At 32.2% G+C, this 25,522-nt stretch overlaps 1 protein-coding gene across 2 annotated transcripts; it reads right to left on the bottom strand.

Moving 5' to 3' along the window:
- Nucleotides 1-10,800: 10,800 nt before the first annotated feature.
- Nucleotides 10,801-24,578, bottom strand: LOC127726534 (protein rolling stone-like). 2 transcript variants are annotated; one of them, XR_007993564.1, is made up of 6 exons: nt 24,483-24,567; nt 22,922-23,003; nt 19,223-19,309; nt 18,525-18,762; nt 15,324-15,434; nt 10,801-11,452 (listed from the first exon to the last, which is right to left on the bottom strand). XR_007993564.1 is itself a non-coding variant. In XM_052233925.1 (5 exons), the coding sequence occupies exons 2-5, from the start codon at nt 19,307-19,309 to the stop codon at nt 11,076-11,078; spliced, it is 813 nt and encodes a 270-aa protein (XP_052089885.1). In that variant the 5' UTR covers nt 24,483-24,578; the 3' UTR covers nt 10,801-11,075. The 2 variants fall into 2 exon arrangements, 1 of the variants encoding a protein (XP_052089885.1); XM_052233925.1 differs by lacking the exon at nt 22,922-23,003 and having other exon boundaries at nt 24,483-24,578.
- Nucleotides 24,579-25,522: the final 944 nt, after the last annotated feature.

Below are 25,522 nucleotides of genomic sequence, written 5' to 3'. Positions count from 1 at the left end.
GACTGTTTGAAGATCGCACAGAAAAATAATAGAAAGACAGAAAGATTCATATCAATATAGTAAGCCATTAACAATACCATTATATATTTTACAAGTAGTGTTCACATAAAGTATCATTGAAGTTTTCATTTTCTGTAAATTTGCTGTTTACAAAATTTTTAATAACTTGAAACACTATAAGGTTCCCCCTCCCACCCAGGCATATACTGCCTCAGTCGTATTTTGCACAACTTTTCTGAATTCACACCCCATAAATATTTTATATACTGACTTTCTGGTTGATATCTTGATTAAATCTAATGTAAAATTCAAATTTGCCTTTTTAGAGTGTGTGTATCAGAAATTGACATGTTAGGCCAAAATCAAAGTTTTAAAACATACTACAAATTAAGGATGAGAGAGTCTAAAATATTTAAAAGACCACTGAACTTTCTCATAATTATATCAATGAAATAAAAATCTTATTGAGTGCCGTATATTGCTGTTCATAGACATCTAATTTGAAACAATATTGCATTTTACATGTATTTGTAAATTTAGTTTCGAAGGACATGGTGGTTAACATTTCTGTTACATATTACATGTAATTAATAAGGTAGGTTATACTAGTATATTAATTACATGTAATATGTAACAGAAAGATAAACATAGCGTTTCCTTCGTCAAAGTAGACACATAAAGATTTGATATTGTAAATTTTCGTAAAGCTTAGTAGTTCTTTTCAAATGCCACTGAAGTGAAATATTTTGTGGGGTAGTGGCCCTCAATCGCCATCTTAATACAATCTTAAAGCCAATTCAATCTATACAAACGCAGTCGACAACGCAATCTACTATTATTACTTAGATCGTACATCATATGAAAACCTGTTTACCTTTAAGTGAAGTACTTACCTAAAGACAATAACGAAAACAAGTTGAATTATCCAATGATATCACATAAACAGCCCCTTTTAGAAAACATATTATTCTTACAAATACAAATCCACTGTATACAGTTCTTTACCTTGTGATTTAAAAGTACACTATATATACAGAAAAATAAATATGTAAAATAAAAAAATCAACAATCCTATAGTTTAACGTAAGTTTACGCCCAACTTAGCACAACGATGACTACATGCCTATTAAATATGTCACTCACCTACTTGATTGGTTTTTGATCAGTTTTATTACAATGATGTCGTACAGCTATCCTTCAAACATAAAACTGAATTAAAATTGTTTGTTTACAAATAAAGATCTCAGCTTTTTTGTTACAATCATATATTTTCAATTTAGGGGACGACCATTCAATTCTGAGGTGAGGGCTTAGAAAATTTGATTCAGTTTAAACTGAAAGGCAGCCACATTATTTAATTAGAGGCCAGAGTATTTATTTTCTGCTCTTTCAGAAAGTGACACAAAAATTGCCTCCCCTCAGAACAACTGGTCTCCCCTAAAGTAATTAAAATGTTATAATACAAATCACCTTTTTGGTATGATACACAAACAACTTCAAGAAAATAGAGCAGTCAAAATAAAGTCTAGAAATTTGACTCTATTAAAAAATGAAAATAAAATAGAATAATAATCAGAGGTGTAATTGTTTAAAATGCAAAACAAATCCTCCAAGCGTAGCGAGGCAGATTGTTTTTTGACGATTTTTATTATAAGAAAAGGGGGTGGGGTGGGGTGGGGTTGTACACCCTTCTGAAACAGCCACTGACAATACTAATGTAAAAATAATTCTTGATTATCTATAACTATTATATACCATAATTGTAAATGTTTCGAGCAAAGCGAGCCAAAAATATTTTGAACATTTTGAATAATTTTGGGCCAGAATATTTATCTTTATGTGTGATATAATAGACCATTAATTGTTAGAAATCCTAAGGAATATGCAATATTTTATTAATTCTGATGGTGTGAAAACAATATCATATTGCATATATTTGCATCTTTTATTAAAATATGGTGTTTTAAAACGGACTAAAACAGTAGGTACATTTTATTTTTACTGTTTTGTCCTTAGCCCACTTTTCTTTGGGAGAATTGCTCATGGTGATTACAGACACGATTGTTATGTACTAAAAATTCTTTCAAAGGTTTCAAGAACGGACTAAAACAATCTAATTAAAATTAGTTCTCCGCACTTGCTCCTCATTTTCGTTCGGTTGTTTATTTGTCGCGCATGGAAATCAAATACTCATATGATTTTGCCAAAAGCTTACTTGGGCTTTAACTTAATAATGTCCATTCTGTAGATTTTCAGAAGAAGTTGGTATTGTGTTGTATGAAAAACAATTACAAGTTAAGTTAACAGTCCAAACATGCTGCTTGCTCAGTAAATAGTTTTCTATGTTGTGTTTTGTGTACTGTTGTTTGTCTGTTGGTCTTTTTCTTTTTTAGCCATGGTGTTGTCAGTCTATTTTCTACTTATTAGTTTGAATGTCCCTTTGGTATCTTTCGCCTCTCTTTTGCAATACTTTTTTTTATTGCCATTGTATTTATTCCAATGCTGGTGGTTATGATAGACAAAATTATAACTGTATACCTTGAAGTTGAGAGTTGTATCTATACTTAGGTATCTTAAATATTCGAAAGAAATGGACATTGTTGGGTGCCGTCTTCATAGATTTTCCAGAACATTCAGTTTTTTCTAAGATTTAAACATCAGAAATGAACGAGTTGATCTACAAAGGGTGATTGTTGTATGATTAATGTCTAGAAGCAAATATATTTCATGCATATGCAGGACGAGAACAATTTAAAGGTAAATCCATTATGTATAAGGTTCTGCAAGTTGATCTACCGGGATGACGGCGAAAAAAATAGAGCTGCCACTGAAAATGAAGCAAAATAAGATAAACAGGCAAGCTCAAGAATCATCAAATAGTTGTTGCTAGGGTACTTTCACGTTCAGAGAGCGTGTCACTGTCCCTACACGAAACGTCGGATTTAATGTCAAAATTATTTATTCATCCCGCACAGCCAAACGCATGGATTCCGAATGGGAAAAATCCAGGTGACCATAAATATACACAAATTTTATTAATTTGAAAAAAAAAAAATCTTGCAATTTAACAGTTCTTGCAGCAGATTATTATTGTTTTCTTAAAAATTCGGAGTGTCCCACTTTTATGTTTCAGAAGCATGTAAATGTATATATTTTTATATCTTATTGTGAGACTTATTTCCCATATAATCAGGTCTGTACATCAACAGCTTTCAGGGGCGTGGCTCCATATACGTTAACACGCCATGGCATGCATATCATCGGATCACAGAAAATTTTGAGAAATGAAAACAAAATTAAAGATATATTGTTGATATTTTATCTTATTGCTACTGTATTAAACTGGTCTACTGCTACTGAGACATAATATATGCAGATATTAATATTACGTGAACCAATATGTAAAAGCCGGTAATGAAGCATATAACAACAAAATCATTTGATATGCGAAAATAAATCCTATTTTCTGGCGAATTTATTTGTGTTATCGATTATTTTGAAGCTAATTTGTTGCTTAGTTCTTTAATATCCCAATCCCGAAAGGAGGGGTCTACTGGTTTCCTCCTGTCAATGTCCGTTCGTCCGTCAATGAAAATTGGTTAAACTACGGAACTCAAACTTTTTGTAGCAAGCTTTCTATGGGTAAGATATACAGTGTGATGCATTTTTACAATCATTGCTAATCAGCTACCTCTAAACTGAATCAGAGACAAATATATGATTACAGATAATAGTTATGTATGAAATTTATATCACTTAAGTTTTCTCAGGAACTAAATTTCAGAACAAACTGAAATTTGGTATCATAATCCTGTGTTTTGAGTATTGCTATTCATCTTCCTGTTTACTGAGTCCTTATAATAGAGGTATCACATGTAAGCAGTAACTTATAGATTAACTTATTTAGTTAGTTTTGTTATTAACCCATGCACTCCAAAAGATGGGAATACTAGTTTTCTTCCATCCGTTTGTAGTTCATTTATAAATGACGCATATTTTTTGGGGGTTCAAGTCATCTAAAACCAGAACTTTTTGAATTTCGGCACCGATATGAAAGATAAAAATTAATTTTAACAACTAGTATTTGTTAATTTTTGAATGTATAATTATGGGACAGCGGGGATTAAAACTTCCTTATATTTTTTGTAACCGTCGACGCCGTCTAGTAAAAAAGAATTCTAGGGGGCAGAATTACTTTCGAGTTATGAAATTAATGTTAATAGATACGGGCATTCAAATGATCAGTTACGGACATCATTGACATTTTTTTACTGGTACGTTACTTCGAAATATACGCGTATTAATAATAATTTAAGATTAAGAATAATTTCTTATTTTTGCGAATTAAATTGTTTTCCCTCCATCTTCCATCCGTTGAGGTTACATACATTAGTTTAACCCCGGGGAATGTTTATGTCGCATATAGAGCATTATACATGTATAGTTTTATCACTGAAATAAATTGAAGTTGTTTTGCTCATAGCCATATTTGTGTCCTGTTCCATGTAGATAAAATCGGAGCATTTCTTATAGCTATTATATATTTTTGAACAATATACAAGTGTCCATACGATAGGTCAAGCTGAGACCAAGCTAAAAGTCGCTTCTCATATTAATTCGGACTTTTACTTAAAAGTTAACAATTCTGACATTTTGGACTAAAATTCATTGTGTTTGATTATTCATTTTATATTTTGGTTTCTATTTACATTTCTTATCCATAACTTTTTATCAACATGACTTTGACAAGGTCATGTTTTTCTCTGAATGTTAATGATGTCTTTACACTAAATCCATTGGATGTTGGATGTGTACTGATTGATATTTTAGTCTTAGATACATGATTTTTTTCATAAGTTGTTATTGGCTTTGAACTAGCTGTCAGTAACTGCGAGTACTCTCAGATCTGTACTTAGTGTCTTTTTTTTTTTTGGGGGGGGGGGGGGGGGGGATGTATAAGTACTCGTCCGCGTCCACTTTGTGTTTTTGTTAGATGTATTTCTATTTGTATCCATCTGATGAGTTAAGCCTTTTTCAACTGATTTTTATAGTTTGTTCTTATGTTGTACTGTTACACCACTGTCCCAGGTTAGGGGGGGGATTGAGCGCTCAAAAACATGTTTAACCCCGCTACATTCTTTATGTGCCTGTCCCAAGTCAGGAGCCTGTAGTTCAGTGGTTGTCGTTGGTTCATGTCTGTCATATTTGTTTTTCGTAAATTGTTTTGTTATAAATTAGGCCGTTAGTTTTCTCAATTGAATTGTTTCATATTTTTCATGTTGGGGCCTTTTATAGCCGACCATACGGTATGGGTTTTTCTCATTGTTGAAGGCCGTACGGTTAGTTATAAATGCTTACATCAACGTCATTTGAACTTCGGTGGATAGTTGTCTCATTGGCAATCATACCACATCTCCTTATTTTTATATGACTTTGTTTTGATTTGTTACTTAGTAATTTGAAATTCTCAGTTTGGATATTTAGTGACATGTTTTAATCTGTTACCTAATAAGTGACAATTTACCTAATTCATAACTGTATGTTCTTAATTATCATAATCAAATTATTACTTCACATTTATTCTTTCAAGTTCTAAAAATAGTATAATCTTTGAGAGTGGACAATATCACTCAGATAAACTGTTATGTTTATTCTTGTCAATTTAATTTTGTATAAATACTTGTTTGTAATTAATTTTGATAAATAAAATTGTACCGGAAGCAAGTTAAAAGTTCTTAACATGCTAATATGAAACATACCGTTCTACACTCTAATATCGGTGGTTGTAATTTTCAGTAGATTTCTTGATTGCCCAAATCACCGAGAAAGTCGTATTATTTTCCCATTTTTATAGTTGAATAATCTCACTTTTTCGAAAAATTCAGTTGAATTACGATCGGCATTTAATATAAAACTTTCGTTTGACCTTTCCAAATGAACTTTTCTATTTCTGATAAACTGAATGATGGCCGTGCACAATTGAGAATGATGTTCGAATTTCGTGAAATGTAGGATATAATTAGGATAACGCTGTAAGAATGTCTGCTCAAATCAACTAAACCATGAAATTTGTAAGACCCCGTTCACACTAGCATTTTTTTTAATCGATCTAAATAAAACCAGTTAGCGTTCACATTATCTTTAATCATAATGATCTCTATCGGTCTAATCTGAACCACTGCGTTCACACTACAAGTAAAAATGCAATCGATCTGACCTAACTACCCGTAAAACTGTAAACATTGTGTATAAATAGAAATAATTAATCAAATGTATGTGTTGATACACTGAAACGCACACTTGAAACAAAAAGTGGATGAAGTTATTGTTTCTCTTGAATCACAAGTTCAAATTTTTATATTGTTGTTCTTGCAGTTTTTATTAATTTTGAAACAAAAAACTGTAGCAAGAAAGTTACAACATGAAGAAATGTTGCGGTTACTGAAAAGAAAAAAAATCAACAGAAAAAAAGAAGACAGATTTCGCAAATTTATGCTACGGCGAAGACAACTTTTTTCCGTTTTTTTTTTTACTTGCATGTACACAAAGGTCTGTTTACAGAGACGTATGGGTTAAACAACGAATCACCGATATATACAGGGATGTTATGTTATTACACGTGTAGTTTTGCCGCTATACTGTGCATAAATTATTTTCGATTCAATCGTACTAGTTTAAACCGATCTTTGCGTTCACATTTAAAGTTAGATCGGTTCACATCAGATCGATTCAAACTAAACTACCTCTTTTGGTGTTTAAGTTTAGACCGATTAAATATCGATTCAAAGCGTCCACATTGGCCCTTAAATCGATCTAAAGTGAACCGATCTAGTTTAAATCGATCTAAATGTCCCAGTGTGAACGGGGTCTTACTGTGTTAAGAGGACAAAACCACTTACGATATGAAGAAGACGCGGGAACATACAAAACTCAAACGTACAACGTCATGGCAAAAACGAAAAAAAACGACAAAAAGACTACATAGAAATCTAAAGATTGAACAACACGATCCCAACCAAAAACCAGGGTTGAATTAAAATGAATTTAAACTCGGAATTTATCTTCGATTCTGCATTGAAGTTATTAAATGTGGATGGTCCAAGCAAGAAATGCAGACGAATCCTCCTTTTTTTCGTGTGCACTCGTGTATACAAACGGAACGGTAATATAACTCTGCGAACTTCTAAACTGTTATAATGCAGCTACAGCTAGGGTATTTCTTATTTTTTTATGTATATTTTTTTTATTTTGATTGAAAATTATTCTTCCTATCTGCAAAACTCTTGTCAATAAAATAAACTGCTGTTTGTAGAATTTATTAAATACTGATCTGGTATTTTGATGTCACTGAACAGGTATATAAAATATATATATTAATGCCTAAGAATGTAACTTTAACACGCTAATGAGTGTTATAAAAATAGTTGTTACATATTATATATTCACGCAATATTTCGCTAAACAAATTAGCTTCATCAGGCGCGTGCAGTCATCCAGGTAAAAACGGATGATGTTAAGAAATTTTTGCAGCTTATCGTACATGGATAATTTATTTTATTAAAGTGTCACCATCCACTACAGTATCTATTTATATATACATAAAGTCATAAGAACCTAACATTTAGTGACAGGATGCCAGCCGAAAACGACTTATGAAACACTATTTTATTCATACATTATTGTTAAATCTAAACAAATAATTGTGTTACTTAAATAGTATGAAGTTCAAGATTTACTCCTTTCATATTAACAACATCCGTTTTTTACCTGGATATATATGAAATTCTATATACTTTTGCTAAAGGTTAAACAAATCTACATCTGAATTTATAATATATGAGAATTGGGCAGATATCAATTGAAAATCAATATTAAACTCCGTATAATTAATTACTGGACAAAGTTGTTATCTGGAAAACAAAAAAAAAAAGATCTTGCGTAATTTCATATAAGTACTGATTATATAAAAAAGAAATGATATAACTAGGTTTCCTATATCTATTATAAACGTAAAATCCATACTTGATAATTGCGGTTTGTCATTTGTGTGGGATGCCATGTGGTACATGGCAATAGACTATACGGTCTAACAAAATTTAGTTAACCAGTTTAAACAGACATGGCACACTAATGTACACAAATTTAGACGACAAAATTTTTTTCACTAAGTTCTCTTTTACAGAAGAATCCCTCCTTTTTGTTCGTGTATACAAACGGAGCGGTATTATGACTATGTAATCCGCGAACTACTAAACGATTAATGCATGAAGTTGCAGGCTCTGGTATTTTTTATTTTAGCAGTTTTTTTTTATTTTGATTGAAAACCATCCTCCCTGTTTAGAACTGGAAATTATACATTGCCTATTGAGTTTGAGAGATGGCAAAATATTGCAAGAGAATAAAGAAAATGTCTACTTTGTAACTCTGGAGACATCGGAGATGAATTTCTTTATGTATTTACATGTTCTGTATTAAAATGATGACCGCTAACATTTATTTTTATTTAGGCTTATATGTTCTTATTCTCTGGCTAGTGGTCGTGGCACTAACTAGGGAAGCTTCTAGCCATATACTTACCTAAAAAATGCAACACTTCCACTGAAATTAATGGGGGCAAACTTTGAGGGCTCATATCTTTGTAGAAATTGCTCAAAATGATCTGAAATTAACAACATTCCTGTTTTGAAAGGATGTTGAATTAACTAAAGAAGAAAACTAAAAAAGCTACGATAAAATTTGAGGGGTATAAAAAGTGCATCTCCTTTTTTTAATATCTTTTTTTGAATGGGAAATGTTAGTTTCTGTTCATATGTAATCAATTGTGCCATCAGATTAACTACTTCGTCAATTTTGTGAGTTGCATGCATTATGTAACTTGACTACGTTGCAAAAAAATGATAAAATTTTTACCACTTCTCTCAAAGTTTGCGAACTATGTAGCTGTCTGAAATATGACCAAATGATTGAAGATTAAGAAAACCAAAACTTTAAAGATACTTGTAAATTTAGAATTTGGTATACGTTATTTTCAGTCAGAATTTGTGTTGCTAAACTTTTTTTGAGTAGTACATTACTGCTCATCTGATACCTTTTACATAGAAATCAGACTTAACTATCGTCTTTGGTGTAGATTATACCTTTTTGTAATAAAGAGAATAACAAAATTAACCACAGTCGAAGAGTAGATATGCAGAAATGAAATTTGCAAAATACAATTAATTTGGACAAAACCTGGAAAATCAACCACTGAACTACTAGAACAAGATATATTCTTGTCTTGGAACTGGCATTTTCCTGAGTAGATGGTGTAACTAATTATGCTTTTGTCGGCCGTACTTTGACCTATAATGCTTTACCTTTAATCTGTATTTAACAGCAGGCATGTTGATCGCTAATATCGGCGCAATTCTAAAATGCACATTCACATAGTCTTGGTGTCATACTACCGTTCGATTTGGTGCAGATGTCCATGTAACCATTTGGGTGTTAACTAATTTTAATACCTAAGATTCTCAAATCTTAGATTTTATCTTTCCCTATTATTATAGGACTACTTTGTTTTTTTTTACAAAATCCGGGTTCAAGAAGGCGAAAAATTAGTCAGAATATGACTTTGTTACTGATAAACTGCAAGATGTTGCAAAACATATATTTGACCTTCAAATATTTAGTAATGCTAATATTCTTTATACACGAACAAATGCTAAGTCAGTTATATTAACTGAAATTGAAATTTTAATCTTGATGCAATCTACAATGTCTGAACACTGGCATTTTCCGTGAGAAAATGTTGTTACTAAACATACTAATGTTTGCCAAACCTCAGTTTTTGACAATTAATTATAGTTTTATGGTTCTCTATCACTCCGAAACTTCGAATATACAATATAACAATCGACAATGTCCGAACACAGAAAAAAACATACATCTTGCGAAGATTTCTAATCACTTTACCTTGTAGTAGATTCAGAACGGATTTATAGTTTTTTTTTGCACTCAATCTATATCTGTTTAGTTACTTGAACCTTAATACATGTTGCTTAGCTTAGGGAGCTTAGATCTACTTAACACTTTAAATATTGAATTGATTGCAATTGACAGCATTGTGAAAATTTACGGACAAAACCTTACTCAATAATTTGATCTGAATCTATAGGTTTTACGTAAATATGACTTTGATTCAAAATTTTCTTAAAAGAGATTGGTAGGATAACCAATGGATGAGTTTTGTTAAATCATTTTCAGAAAGTTCACTAGATCATAATCATGTAATTTAAAAATAAGATTTGATGTGATTGCCAATGAGACAACTATCCTTAAATACAAAGGACAATGATGTTAACAATTACTAAAGGCCTTTAACAATGAACAAAACCCATACCATGATTCTTTATGACTTCAATCATTTTTAATACAGTATATTTGTAATGGATTGTAATATATCGTATGAATCACACCTTCCTTCAAGATCACGAAAAAAATACATATTGGGAAGGTTCCATAAAGTGGTCGACAAGGACAAAGGAAAAAGGACAGGGGAGGGATTCAGCCTTGCAATAGGTCAAATAGGGGAATTTCAAAGTTTTATTTGAAGGGTTTTCTTCGTTGCACATAGCACTGCAATCTCCTGACACGAAGCATTGTATTTAGCGTCCCCAATTCGACCAAACATATTTAAACATCCCGCCTTACAATATAGAAAGAATTAAGAAATCATAAAAGGTCATTCCTTGCATTACTTCTAGTGAAGTAGTTTCCCTGTCCGTCGGTGGACAGTTGTCTATTTAGCAATACTACAACTATTTTTTATGTTTGTATTCACAAAAAAACTACTTTTGTCTCGATTTCGCAAGCTGTCAGATATTAACATAAAAGTGGACAACACATGCCAAAGCTAACACTGGCCCAATGGATCAAGAGGACGTCTTAGTTGATAAAATATCTAGATATAGTGTATATGTCTATAGGACCGCCTCTCATAAATTACTGTATACTAGTAATTGATTCGTCGAAAAGTTTACTATGACGGAAAATGTACATGGCTGTCGTACAACATAAAATCTCCATTAGTTCTCTTAAACAGTTGCCTCCTTAACCTCTTTGTCTTCATATTCCATGTCTTCAATGCCTGGCTGCTTTTTACAACATTTATAAATCCTGTCACGAAATATATGAAGACCAAAAAATGTCATATGAACAATTGGAACTGCAACACATATTACTGCTAAGACGGTGTACATAGCACGGACAGGTTGATTCCAATCCAGAATCGAGTATATAGCAGGATTATTTCCTCCAAGTTGATATATAACTGAAAACACTATATAAATACCCATGTAAATTTCGGGATATATAAAATGCAATACGCGTACTGGTTTAGAACAGATGAAAAAACTAAGCAGTACATATACTGAGTTGATGACATGATATTCCAAGGCTAGAGGCGTGCCAACTGTAAAATAAAACAAGGTAAATGTAGCATATGATCGAAAATGATAAACGCAAGTTATTAGACTGTCAATGATATTAAAGGTAATTTACAAATACAAACACAATATCAATATGCTCTTCGTACAAATATAAAAATATACCTTTCTGATATAACGCTCTTTTTTCTCTCTCTCGCAAAGTCATGTTAATCTTATAAATCTTACGTTGAATATCCAAATGGACATATTATTTTGGGATTTGTACGCAATGAAATTCAATTAAATCTTCAGTATGTCTATATACTTGTACACTTTTACTCGTGAAACACTTGTTTTTTATAACGTTTTTGTTATATGATAACAATATGGCTGACAATCGAATGATTTGAAGATCCGCTTCGAACGCCAAAAAAAGTGTTGAATTTTTCTTTTAGAATCGAAATAATTTATAGCGGTCAATGCTTATTTAAGATTTTTACATCATTTTTCAAAATTGAACATCAAAAGGGTTGACTGGGGTGTAGAAATATGGAACCCCTTTCTCCCTTCCGATAGTAAAACCTTTTCTCAAAAGGAGGGGGATAAATATTCATCCACGTCTGTTTAGAATGAGTACGTAACACACTCTGCTTCGTGTAGGGAGAGTATTAAGTTCTCTGCACGTTATAGAACCATTGAAACAACTCTTTGATGTGACTAGTTGCAAGGCAAAATTTCTGCGCCTATTTAAAATGTACTCATTTTCTAGTTGCAGTTCAAACTTGTCGACTTAACTTTTTTGTTCTTAGCCTAGATACGCTTAAAATATTTGCAACTGGACATTACACAAGCATCATTCAATCAAAAATGTAAGCCCTCGCTTAAGATCGAGATAAAATCAAAAGCAAAGAAAGCAACTCGTGTTAAACCATCCAATGAACCATGGCCACAATTAACTATTTCTTTAATAAACTGCTGACACCGAGATATGTCTCGCCTTTTTGTAATTTTGATAATGTTTTGCAAATGGCAATATTTAAAAACGTAAATTATGCCCAAAAATTCAAAGAACCATTAGTTAATTTTGCAGGACCAAATAACCATAGAAATGAGGAATGCCTATGCTTTTAAAACTGCATACCAAATACCATTGACTTGTCTTAAGTGGTTCACTTAACATTAAAATAAACACAAACTGTAATTTGTAAACAATGTAAAAGTTTAAGTCAATGATCCATGATGAGAGAGTGGAGCCACCTACTCTCAATGGTAAAGAAACTTGCAAATTCTTATACAAGTGCTTACCAAATATCATTGACTTGTCATTAGTGGTTTATCTTAAACTGAACTTATCATAAACTTTAACATGTAAACTATGCAAAACATTCATGTCAATAGACCACAACTGAGGGGGTGAGCCAAACAATCTCCATGGAAATGAGATGTGCCAATGATAATGCATATACATACCAAATATCATTGACCTAACACTAGTGGTTCTCTTTAAATGACCTCATCAACAACTAATACATGTAAAGTAAGCAAAAGTTTCAAAGTTAATAGACCATGGCTGATGGACGGGGCTAAATAATCTCTATGGAAATGAGATGTGCCAATGCTAATACAACTGCATACCAAATATCATTGACCTACCATTAGTGGTTCCCCATAAACTGACCTAATCACAAACTTATACATTGTTACCGCCGACGCCGGAAACAACATACCCTAGTCTCGCTTTTTTACTCCGCCAAGGCGAGACAAAAATCAGCGTTCCAGTGTCTCCCCCCGCTGTAGATATCATATAAGAAGTCAAATAGTGAGAGAAGTCCATGCATGACTGAAGAAAGTAAGCACATTTCGTGCTCTAGTTTAAAAAAAATATGTTGATTTTAATCAAATTAGTTCCCGTGAAAAAATAGCCATTTGTTCAATGTAGCCTTATTCATATTGGAAGCACTCAATTTGAATTGATGCCGTTTTGTTTCTGTATCTTTAAAGATCAATGAAGTTAATAAACAAAGAAATGACGAATGGAAATTCAATTTCCTATTGACACCAAACAGGTAACGTACAAAAATATAAATAGCTTAACTTTTACTTTCCAACCATTGTATACTCGAATACCATTCATGGTGATTTGGTAAAAATTTGTCGAAATTAACGTAGACATGAAATCGATAACAAATTTGACTGAGATCCTACCATAAACGTTTCCTTTCAATCCGACAAGAAATATATGCGTGAGATCGCTTACAAGACAATTTTCCACTTGAATTATAATTTAAGGATCATTACTCCCGCTTATAAGAGGAGTTATGATAAGAAGCATAATTTGACAAGTGGAATTGTAAACATAGTGAAATTCTTCAATCCATTCAAAATTTTGTTAGTTCTGTTGATGAACAAATAAAATGAGATCTAGCAATTTCAGTTAAAAAATGTCGGCTTTAATGGTATTAAGACATACAATGATCTAAAATCAATGTTGAAAAATTTGCATATTTTATCTAAAAATGGACATTTTATGTATAGATTGTAGTAAAGTCGGTCTTTGTTTAAAATAACAAACAAAACAAAATATGCCATCATCATCAACAGGCCATTCACTATAGGACAAAACAATAAGATAACCAAAAGACTCATTACCGGTGTAATAGTAAAAAAATAAAAGCAAACAAAACATACGACCAAATAAACAACATTTATTGAAGACAGAATAAAACAATCTTGACCTGCTGGTATAGAAAGCTTATACATACTTTTATAATAAATCCCTATATTTGTGATAAAACGTAGTTTTCACCAAAAAAAGCTTTTCGTATATCTATTGTATACATGTTTTTGCAATGTAAATTGTACGTTCATGTAAGTTTAAGACGTCTTTTCAAGTGCGAATCGAACCAACGGATTTTGGCATATTGAGAAATAAAAACATCACTCTATTACAAGCAGGTGTAGGTTTCGTCCCCGAGAGTATCACTAGCCCAGTAGCCAGAGAGCTTCTGTGTTGACATGAATGGCCATAGTTATTGATTAAATGTTTACAAAACTTTGAATTTTTCAAAATACTTAGGATTTTTCTACCTCAGGAATACATTACCATAGCTGTATTTCACAAAAACCTCCGAAATTTTGGATCCTCAATGCTCTTCAACTTCGTACTCTATTTGGCCTTTTTACAGAGGATTTTATACCCACAGAATAGATTACCTTAGCTGTATCTGGCAAAACCTTTCGGAATGTTGGGTCCTCAATGCTCTTCAACTTCATTCTTTATTTGGCTTTTTAAACTGTTTTGATTCGATCGTTACTGATGAGTCTTTTGAAAACGAAACTGGCGTATGGCGCACACAATTTTAATCCTACCCTTCTAGTAGTATCTAAGATGAGTATATATACAACCACTCGGTCGATGCCACTGCTGGTGGAGGTTTCCTCCCCGAGGGCAACACCAGTCGAGAAGTCAGCACTACTGTGTTGACATGAATGATCATTGATATGGTCATAATTATAAATTAACTGTTTACAAAACTTTGATTTTTCAAAATACTTCGGATTTTCTACCCCATGCAAACATTACCTTTGGTGCATTTGGCAAAACCTTTTGGGTCCTCAAAGCTCTTCAACTTCGTACTTTATTTGGCCTTTTGAACTTTTTTGATTCGAGCGTCAATGATGAGTTTTTTGTACAAACGCGCATCTGGCTCTTGGTCTGTTTCTGTTATCTATGATGAGTTTATTAAGTATACTGTATTTTTTTCTTTGAAATTTGATAACCCAATTTAAGTCAAATGCGCAAAATTACCAATGCGTGGTTTTATTTTTATAGATTTTATTCAAAAGAATCAAGAATTTATTTTAAATAAGTTGCTTTCTTATTTTCATTAAGTTCGGCAATGTGTACTATATTACCTGGCTTTAGAAAGCTGTAAAACCCTATTGTTATAATCACTGCAATGGTGTTACTTATTTCAAAGAATAACCAGTTCAGTTGAGAGTACCATGGCATCGCAACAGCTTCATCTATAAAAAAGGGAAGTCGTTTATAGGTAAAGTAAATACTCCCTTGACAAATGTATTATGGCCTTTGTAATAGCTCATTTGGACTGCAGGGCCATGTGAGCTTTTGCGATCACTTGGCGTCCTTCGATGTTAACCTTTTGAAAATCTTCTCTACTGGACCAAATGTAACCATACTTTTTCCGGGGCTTCGATTCTTCAACAAAATGGCTGCTGTTGCAAAAAATAGAGTATCGAAGGAAAATGCAGATCTCGGCTTATATCTAAAAAACTAAAGCAGTTAGAGCAAAATTGACATCGATAAAAATAATTAACAGGTCAAGGTCTAATCCTTAGAAATTTTCAACCTGTTTTGGCTTTATTGCCCCTGAAATGTCAAATTTTAGAAATTTCACAGTTTTGGCGTTTACCTAAAAACTAGAACAATTAAGAGTAAACTATTATCAACAGGCCAAGGTCTATCTCTTTTTTTTGTCTAAATCAGACAATCCACGTTGGAATTCTAGCCCCTGAAATGTTAATTTCTAGCAAATTTCGAAGTTTTTGGTTGCTATCTTGAAAACTAAAATATATGCAGAGAAATTTTAAATAGTGAAAATGGCCAGAACAATACGATCTATATAAATAAATCAACATGCCAGATAAAAAAAGGCAACAGTAGTATACCACTGTTCAATAGTCATAAATCGATTTAACTGAAACAAATCCGGGTCACAAGCCAAAACCTAGGGAAACACATCAACTATAAGAGGAAAACAACGGAACAACAGAAATCTTCAATTGACCCCTTTTGAGAGTTTTTGCCTTTGAATGTTGATTTTTGCCCTTTTTGCATTATTTTTGCGGATACACTAGAGATAAAAAAAAATTCATTATTACAATTGTTCAGAAAAATAAGATTTATAAATAAGCTTAATGCACGAAATCGTCAATTGACTCTTTACAGGAATAATTGCCCTTGAAAGATGATTTTATCATTTTTGTCCCAGTAAATATAATAGAGAGAAATCGAGAATAGCAAAACTGGTCAGAAAAATAAGTTCTACAAATAAGTCAACATTGCCGAAATCATCAATTAAACCCTTATAGGAGTAATTGCCTTTGAAACATGATTTTTACCCATTATAGAAACCATACAGATAGAAATTGCATAAAGAAAAAAAAATCAGCAAAATAATATCAATAATTATCTCAACCGATCCGGAATCGTCAATTGACCACTCTTTGGAAAATTTGCCCTTGAAAGATGAATGGTGCCAATTTTTTTCTCTCGGAAAACTGTGAATAGCAAAATTGTTCAGTAGAATAAGATCTACAGGTAAGTTAACATGCCATAATCGCCAATTGACCCCTTATAGGTGTTATTGCCATGGTTTTTACCCTTTTATGATTTTTTTTTCAGAAACCTTAATAGATGGAGAGAAACTGTAAATGGAAAAATAATCAGCAAACTAAGTTCTTCAAATAGATCAACGTGGTCGAAATCGTCAATTGACCCCTAAAAAGAGTTATTGTCATTGAAAGACGATATTTTCCCATTTTTTGCAGAAACCATAATAGATAGAGAGAAAATATAAATATCAAAGAGGTTACAATCTACTGTAACACATAAGTCAACATAACCTAAATAGTCAAGTGATTCCTTACAGGAGTTATTGCCTTTAAATCATGTAGAAACTAACATAAATAGAGAGCAAACATGTTTAGTAAAATAAGATCTACAAATAATTCAATATCGTCGAAATCGTCAGTTGACCCTTTATAGAGGAGTGACTGACCTTGCAAGATGATCTATTTTTCTGGTTTTTAAGAAACTTAAAAAGATAGAAAGAAACAGTGACAGCAAATATTTTCAGCACAGTAAGACTTCTTAAAGGATCTATTTCCTCTGAATGATTATTTTTATCCATATTTTTGCATTTTTGTGAGAAAAAAGAACTATAGTATCTAAAAAATTAAAATTAAAGGCATAAAATGTAAAAATAAAAAATGATAAGCAATACAAAATGTCTAGATAACAGTTACAAATAAACAGACATAATTGATTGCAAATAAGGTAAAAATGAATATCAAATGGCATATTTTACAAGGAGACCGACTCAGGCTCGCGGTAGCCTCTTGTATAATCCATACATAATTATGACCTACCTCATTAAAGGTTTTTTAAAGCATAGAATTAGGTAACCTTCCGACAAGAAAACATATTTTAGTGTTCGTCCGTTTAACTCTTAGGAATGTATAAAACGTAGCCACGTCAGATTGGACTGGGGGATGTTAAATCTGATGCCAAATATCTCGATTTTTGCACGGAGAAGAACCAGTGCATTGTAAAGTTTCTAACCTTACCGATGAATACATATTTTAAATTTTCTGTCGAACATCTTGATGTTCCCACTTAGCAGAAACTCCCTAACTGGTTTATATTGTAATGTTTTCTTAGTCTGAATATACATTGTTATTTAATTCAGTCGTCTTTTTTAATATTAAACCAGTAGTTTAGTTTTACTGATGAGTAAACTAAACGCGAGTCTGGCGTACAAATTACATGCCTGGTATCGTTCATGTAGTTTTTTTTTTAAAATATTTTACACTTTCAAAACAGAATATTAAATTTAACTTTGTATAAGCTATAGTTGAACATTTTGACATCATGAAATTAATTGAAATTTTAAAGTCTTGCAAATCGTATCGGTAAGAGTGTAAATTGATTGTGTTTCCTTTTCAAACAGGATTTTTCTGTAGATTTATCAAAAATACATTTGCTATATCATTATTTTCTATGAAAAATACTCCAGATAAAATTAATAAGTCAGTCTACTCTTCAATTATCTGATAGAACGTCTTAATGTTTTGAAAATTTCGTTTTATTTTAATTTTATATTTATTTATTTATTTATTTATTTATTTATTTATTTATTTAATAGTTTCAGTTAACTGTTTAAGTTAAATACAACTTGACTTCTAGTATAATCATTTTGGCAATCGAATTGTTTTTGTATTCTATTAGGTCAACTTTTCCCGAGGGAGTGGCAACATTAGCTCCTCTTTAAGGATGCTTGTGCGCCTGTTTATTTTGATAAAACAATAATATACCTTTGCTCTGATGTAAAATATCCTTTCTCCTACAGTGGATACTAAGGGTACATATAAAATCTATCAGATTAGATGAAGTGATAAGAAGAGTATAGCTCCAATTCGGAAGTTTCGTAAAATACAGTTCATCATCTGTTTCTTTATTCTCTACATGTACGTAGATATCATAACACAACCAGCTCAGATGGTAGATCAAAAACACAGTAGTACATAAAAGGTATAACCATTTGGGTCCACACTGAAATCATATAATAGGATAGTTATGAATGTAATTCAGCTCTAAGTGGCAATATCATCATTAAATGTTTTATATTAACAAAAAGAGGTGTAAGGTCGAATTTTGAGATGCATTTAGGCCAAACACTCGAAGTATTTTTAAATGTGTGCTACTTTTCGAGAATCCATGACAAATTGTTGTGTCGCATCGTTGTCGTCTCATGTATGTATTCCCTCACATCTGTAATTAAATACCATTATTTTCATCTATCTAGTCAATGCGTAAGGCGAACATACTTCAATAGGTTTCTGACATTTTGCATATTTTTCATCTTTCTTTTAGCGGTTTAGGAATATTGCTCTATGTAAATTTGTTGTTCTCGTTAATTTTTACTAGAAATGAGTAACAATCAACATAAACTGTATTTTTAACTTTTTCCATTTTGTATTTTCCAATTTTTGGCTTTTGAAATCTATATTACCTGAGAGAGAATGCATACTTTAGGACGAGGGTAACCAAAACCAAAGTTCTTCAACCGTAACTCACTTTTTAACTCTTCACAAACCATCTGTGCATGTAAACAAATAGTATATAAATATCAAACACATAGTTTTCATATAATTGAGCTGTACATCTATCGATTGCAATGAATACAGCAGTTTTTTTTATAAATATACGTTCTTATGTTATTAGACATGGATTATGGAAGGTATTATCCACTGTTTCCGTTAAAACTTTCTGAAAGGAAACAAACATTAATCATATCAAATTTAATTTTAGGGCTAGTGATAATCTTTAGTCTCATCAGATCATTGACACTATCAAAGTTCAACGTCTGATTTAATCCTTATATTTAATCCTGTATAGCATAATTTTTCCAATAACTCAGTTTAATACTTCTCCAAGAAAAAGTTCAATAGGGCTTAAATTGCAATGATTTGGAGGAAGTTATGTAGTTCATGTACTTTTATTTTCATCTACCTTGTATAGGAGGTCAATTTTCTTAGCTTTAATTTTTTGACAGAGCTTCGTTGTTTTGTTTGATTGGCTATCGAATTCCACACCAGCTTTAGTTAAAATGTATGATTTTATCTTTTTCATGAGTTAGTTAATTCGAATACGCCAAACACGAACACTGTGGAATGACTCCTTGTACATTTCCACGCTACTTCTGTTGAAAAGCTGGTACTGGCTCATTTTCAACCCTCTGTATTTATTTCAGTATGATATTCTTGTACATTCGTACTCATACCCCTAGAAACTAAATCACATCCTGGTTGAAAGTAATTCTTACGACCATCATTTAACTCCTCAAATCTTTTTCCTTTACCAAGTGGACTTTTTTCTAATTTTTGAACCATAAGAACTAGTCCTTTGATGTGATGTATGATTAGTGTCAACTCTGTTCTCATTTAAATAGTTAGGTTCGAACCTTCTTTCCCTTGCTTGTTCTAAATTATTAAAATGCGTTAATCAATTAAATCTTTTCTTCTTTCGATCGTTTCTCTGAATATATCAACCTTTTAGTTTTGAATCCTATTCGATACCGGTATAAGGTTTTCCATAGTACGTACTGTGACAAAGTAATATCATTATCCATTACCAAAAGATTGTTTTGTCATGTAACACATTCTTTTTTCCGAAAAAAGTTATGCCAATGTATTTATTTAATTTTTCAAACTGGTCAATCGTATTTTTCACTTTTAGAATTAATATAATTTGTCATTTGCGTTTTATACTTCTGTATGGTATTCCGGTTCATCTTTACTCATACCATTTGAAACTAAATCACATCCTGGTTAAAAATCCTTTTCAACAAACATATAGATACTGAATCTTTTTCTTAAATTTACTCTGGGGAAACAACAATTAACAATTTCGAAAAAAGATCTTTTTCAATCAGTAAGGTTCCACTAGATTGAAAATATAGTATTAGTGCAGATTTTTACATGACCGAAATTTAGTAAAAGTCTTTCAATATCTGATATTAACACTACTCGTACTAGATTGTGACTTTAATAGAATCTGAAGTTCTTTACTACTATCTTTTACTTCAATTTTCATGCTTTGTTGCTATGCTTTATTGCGTATGAGGAATGCATATTAAGTTTATTCTGTCAATATTTCTTTGTAAAAACTTTGCAGAGTCTCATTGTTTTGTTGTGAAAGTCGCCGTAGCCATGCAAAATATGAAAAGCTTGTTTGCTCTTTTACAGACGCAATAACGTAAAAACAAATATTGTGATCATGACTATATTTCCACCATTAGGCCACACCAATTTGATTAATAGTTCTTTGGATTTTCCCGCTCCTGTTTTGGAGAAATTGACTTTTCAATAAAAAAAAATAATTACCGCTTCCGCCAATTTTTGGGCCGCATGCCGCTCCAAAATTAGTTTATCCTTGACATTTTTTTTTCTCTTAGACGTTTTTCTCGTGCATATATTGCTCCGAGCGATTCAAACGCACGTGTGATAAATCGATTTGTAAATAAAAGGTCAAAAATCGGGATGCCAACATGAAGTTGTGTCAGATCATTGCCGAGGACACGTAGTTATTAAACACACAGTTATTTGAAATGCATTTCGTTTTACCTGTTCTAGGAGACAAAAATAAAAAAATCTTTCGTTAGATGACCACGATCACATCAGTACTTGTTAGAACCATTGTCATCCCCGATCATTGTTTCAACAGACATAGTCCGAGATTACTCCGACGTCCAACAGCTGTTTGCCAGACAAGATGGGGGGCTGTTGTCTCACGGCCCGAGCTTGACTGGCAAAACAGCCGTTGGACGTCAGAGTAATCTCGGACTACAACAGACATAGGTATCTAGATCTATCTGTCTTGAATGAAATTAATATTAAATTCACATGAATTTTTGAAAAATGACAGATTTATCTTATTTTAATGAAAACTCCATATCTCCTTGTTAGTCTATTGACATGCAATCAGAACTCTTTTGTAAGGGAAAATTTAAGAGTTCCAACATTCTAGACCAAAGTGGTGGTATTGGGATTGGCCTGCTGATAATAATTAGGTATGTGTTATTGGTGCAACCACTTCCAGTTTGAAATACATTAATTGCAGGTTTCAGGGGCAAAAGGAATCAAAGTACTGAAGTACTGAACATCGGATGACCACAAGTTCTTGATGATGGTCAAAAGCACTTGTCTCAGAAAAAAACAACATATCTCTTTACCTGAAACTGAGGTTAATGTACAGAGATATATTTTTTTCTGAGACAAGTTCGTGCGTGGATGATGAATAAATGACAGGAAATTCAACTTCACCGTAATAACTATTATATTGTAGTGATACAAATCAGTATACATGGTGGACACTTTTCTGTAAAAATTCGATTTTTCTAAGATTGGATACGAGTAGGCATTCATATTTTCCCGCAAAAACAATTACAGAGTTACCGGTCCTCGCAAAAAGTTCTCTGAGATATTCTTCCGCATGCTTTAACACAATTTTTCGGTACGTCTGCATTGATATTATCAATGATTTTTTACTTATATATATATATCTAACTACAAAACATTTTCATATTATTAATTTATGTTGTAAACAAAAATATTTTTATCAGTATTCATTGAAGAGATGTATTTATATCAAACGATAAGGAATGTTATTTTGCATTAGTTTATGTGCGCATATTTATCATGTTTATAGATCGGTTACAAACCCAAAACTAATTTACATAATGGAAATCTAGGCGATAGCAATACATCTGAATGACCCCAAGGTCATCTCGATGTAAAAAGTATTTTGCTAAGTCAGAATAATGCATGTGAATGTGGTTAAATGTATTTTAAGGGAATAGATATAGGAAGATGTGGTATGAGTGCCAATGAGACAACTCTCCATCCAAGTAACAATTTATAAAAGTAAACCATTATAGGTCAAGGTACGGCCTTCAACACGGAGCCTTGGCTCACACCGAACAGCAAGCTATAAAGGGCCCCAAAAATTACTAGTGTAAAACCATTCAAACGGGAAAACCAGCGGTCTTATCTATATAAAAACGAGAAACGAGAAACACGTATGAACTACATAAACAGACGACAACTACTGTACATCAGATTCCTGACTTAGGACAGGTGCAAACATTTGCAGCGGGATTAAATGTTTTAATACATTGAGATCTGCATGCATAGCAATATAATTATCTTACTCAGGATGTTGTTGAATTATTCACCTCACTCATTATGTTGATCCTATTATTGATAAATAGTTCCAACTGGATGTCAAGCAGCCTATAAACAATCATTACCATATAATGAAAACAACTATATCAAAAGATATTTATTATTATTCATGGGCATTTTTTGGGAATACATACACATATTTTAATTGTATTCAACACATTTCATTTACCTAACTAACATAATTCCTCTTGCTAAACTGCATCTGATATGCTTCCTTAATATATACACATTTGGAGTTTAGTATGGCGTTTATTATCACTGAACTAGTATATATATTTGTTTAGGGACCAGCTGAAGGACGCCTCCGGGTGCGGGAATTTCTCGCTGCTTTGAAGACCTGTTGGTGACCTTCTGCTGTTGTCTGTTCTATGGTCGGGTTGTTGTCTCTTTGACACATTCCCCATTTCCATTCTCAATTTTATTTTTACATGTATGAATTTAAATGAAAATTCACGCAGTCAAAGCTTATTTGACGAAAATAATCAAAATTATACTAAACCAAAGCGAACCAAAAAGTTGGGTATGGTACAGGCTGTACTACAGGCACAAATACATCAACTTAAATTATATGCATAAGAGCATGTTTATCCTCCTTTTTCTTTGCAGTAACCCAGTTTCAACATGTACAAATATTCTAAATCGCACAATTTAAAAAAAAATATATACCGCTCGCTCCACTCGTAGAGCACCCGCCTCAACAAAACTCATTTTCAAGAAGTCAATACAATCAAAAAAATTTCGCTCGCTCGCCCCATATTTTTTGGAGCTTTTGTCCGAAAAACTAAAAATCAAATTGGTGTGGCCTTAAGTTAGAGCTTGACATATTGTATAGACAACTATCTGTTGCTTATGATTCTGTATGTAGACCTCTTGAAGTTTTTTAGTATTTGTTTGGCTGCTGTCTCATTGACCGATACCCCTTCATTTTAATCATATTCAAAGCAGATTTATGTTCTTTTGTTTTGATTGGCAGGTCGTTCCGCTATTTATGCTTACTCCATAACATAAAAACTTTGTATTACTTTTTTAATAATTATATCATTTGTTGACATACATACATGCGCTGATTTGTTATTGTCTTTTCGTTATTTGTGTCGCTGAGTTGATGTCTTATTGGCATTTACCCCACATATCCTTTTATCCGTAGCAAATGAATAAGTTGATTTGAAAAATAGATTTATAATAAACATTTTTTGAAGAATTGTGTAAGTCAATTGGACTTAAACATTATTCATCCACAAATCCAAAACGTTTGTAGTTGTTTTTCTTGTTGAATCACTGCTTCGAATTGGTGAAATTTATTTGTATTCACAAAAATTGAATGCGATTGTGTTCTTGACATATAATCACCCCAAACGGTGAATGAAAGAAATAAGTTAACACTAAATATTTAGTTAAACCTTCTGTAGTGACCAACTTACCGAAGTTGAACGGATATTCGGACACAAATTAAACATTTTTATCTAATTTTACTTTTAAAATAATGTCATGATTATAACAGAAAAACTATATGACTGAGTTACCTACCTTAATGTAATGTTATATGTATTCGTTGTCTTCAACTTAAAGATGCAAGAATATTGTGTAAAATATTCTGCATCATTTCATTGTCGTAACAGCATGAGTCAGCTTACGTATTTACTTTATATTTACCAATAATGGGTCTATTGTCGATAAAGTTATTAAAATTACATATTACTTAAATAACCTTATACTGCTGACTTTTATGCTCCATATGTGATTGAGAAATTTAAAGATTTCATCGTGAGATTATAAGCCTTCTTAACATTATTGATCATATAACATATTTTCGATAAAAGAATGTACTACATATAAAAATAAGGAGATGTGGTACGATTGTCAATGAGACAATTATCAACCAAATTTCAAATGAAGTGGATGTAAAGAATTATAGGAAACCGTACAGCATTCGTCAATGAGAAAAATCAATACCGTATAGTCGGCTTTAAAAGGCCCCGACATGAAAAAATACGAAACAATTTAATTGAAAAAACTAACAGCCTAATCAATACAAAACAATTTACGAAAAAACAAATATGACACATGAACCAACGACGACCACTGAACTACAGGCTCCTGACTTGGGACGGGCACATATAGAATGTGGCGGGGTTAAACTAGTTTGCTGGTACCAAACTCTCCACCTACCCTGGGACAGTGGTGTAACAGTTCAACAAAAGAACAAACTATAAAAATCAGTTGAAAAGGCCTTAACTCATCAGATTGATACAAGGCAGAAAACATCTAACGAAAACATAGACCGGACGTGGCAGTGTATCTATACATCACACAACAAAAAAGACACAAAGTAAAGATCTGAGAGTACTCGCAAATACTGACAGCTAGTTCAAAGCCAATAATAACTAATAAAAAAATAATGTATCTAAAACTAAAGTATCAATCAGTACACATCCAACATCCAATGGATTTAGTAAAAGACGTCATTAAAAGTCGGAGAAAAACATGACCTTGTGCAATGCCAATATATATGTATCGACAGATTGTAGTACCGTGAATGTGCATATGTGTATAACAATAGTATTTAG

The sequence above is a fragment of the Mytilus californianus genome, unplaced genomic scaffold, assembly GCF_021869535.1.
Source record: "Mytilus californianus isolate M0D057914Y unplaced genomic scaffold, xbMytCali1.0.p SCAF_1, whole genome shotgun sequence".
Lineage (NCBI taxonomy): Eukaryota > Metazoa > Mollusca > Bivalvia > Mytilida > Mytilidae > Mytilus > Mytilus californianus.
Note: the sequence above shows the minus strand (reverse complement) of the source record. Positions and strands in the feature narration are given on the sequence as shown.

Excerpts from the sequence above, each read along its gene's own strand:
- LOC127726534 (XM_052233925.1), bottom strand. The coding sequence starts at position 19,309 with ATGGTTTGTGAAGAGTTAAAAAGTGAGTTACGGTTGAAGAACTTTGGT. Across the intron at positions 15,435-18,524 it reads TATTTTACATCAGAGCAAAG|ATGAAGCTGTTGCGATGCCA; the intron begins GTATATTATTGT and ends CCTTTTTTATAG. Across the intron at positions 11,453-15,323 it reads TTACAGCTTTCTAAAGCCAG|TTGGCACGCCTCTAGCCTTG; the intron begins GTAATATAGTAC and ends TTTATTTTACAG.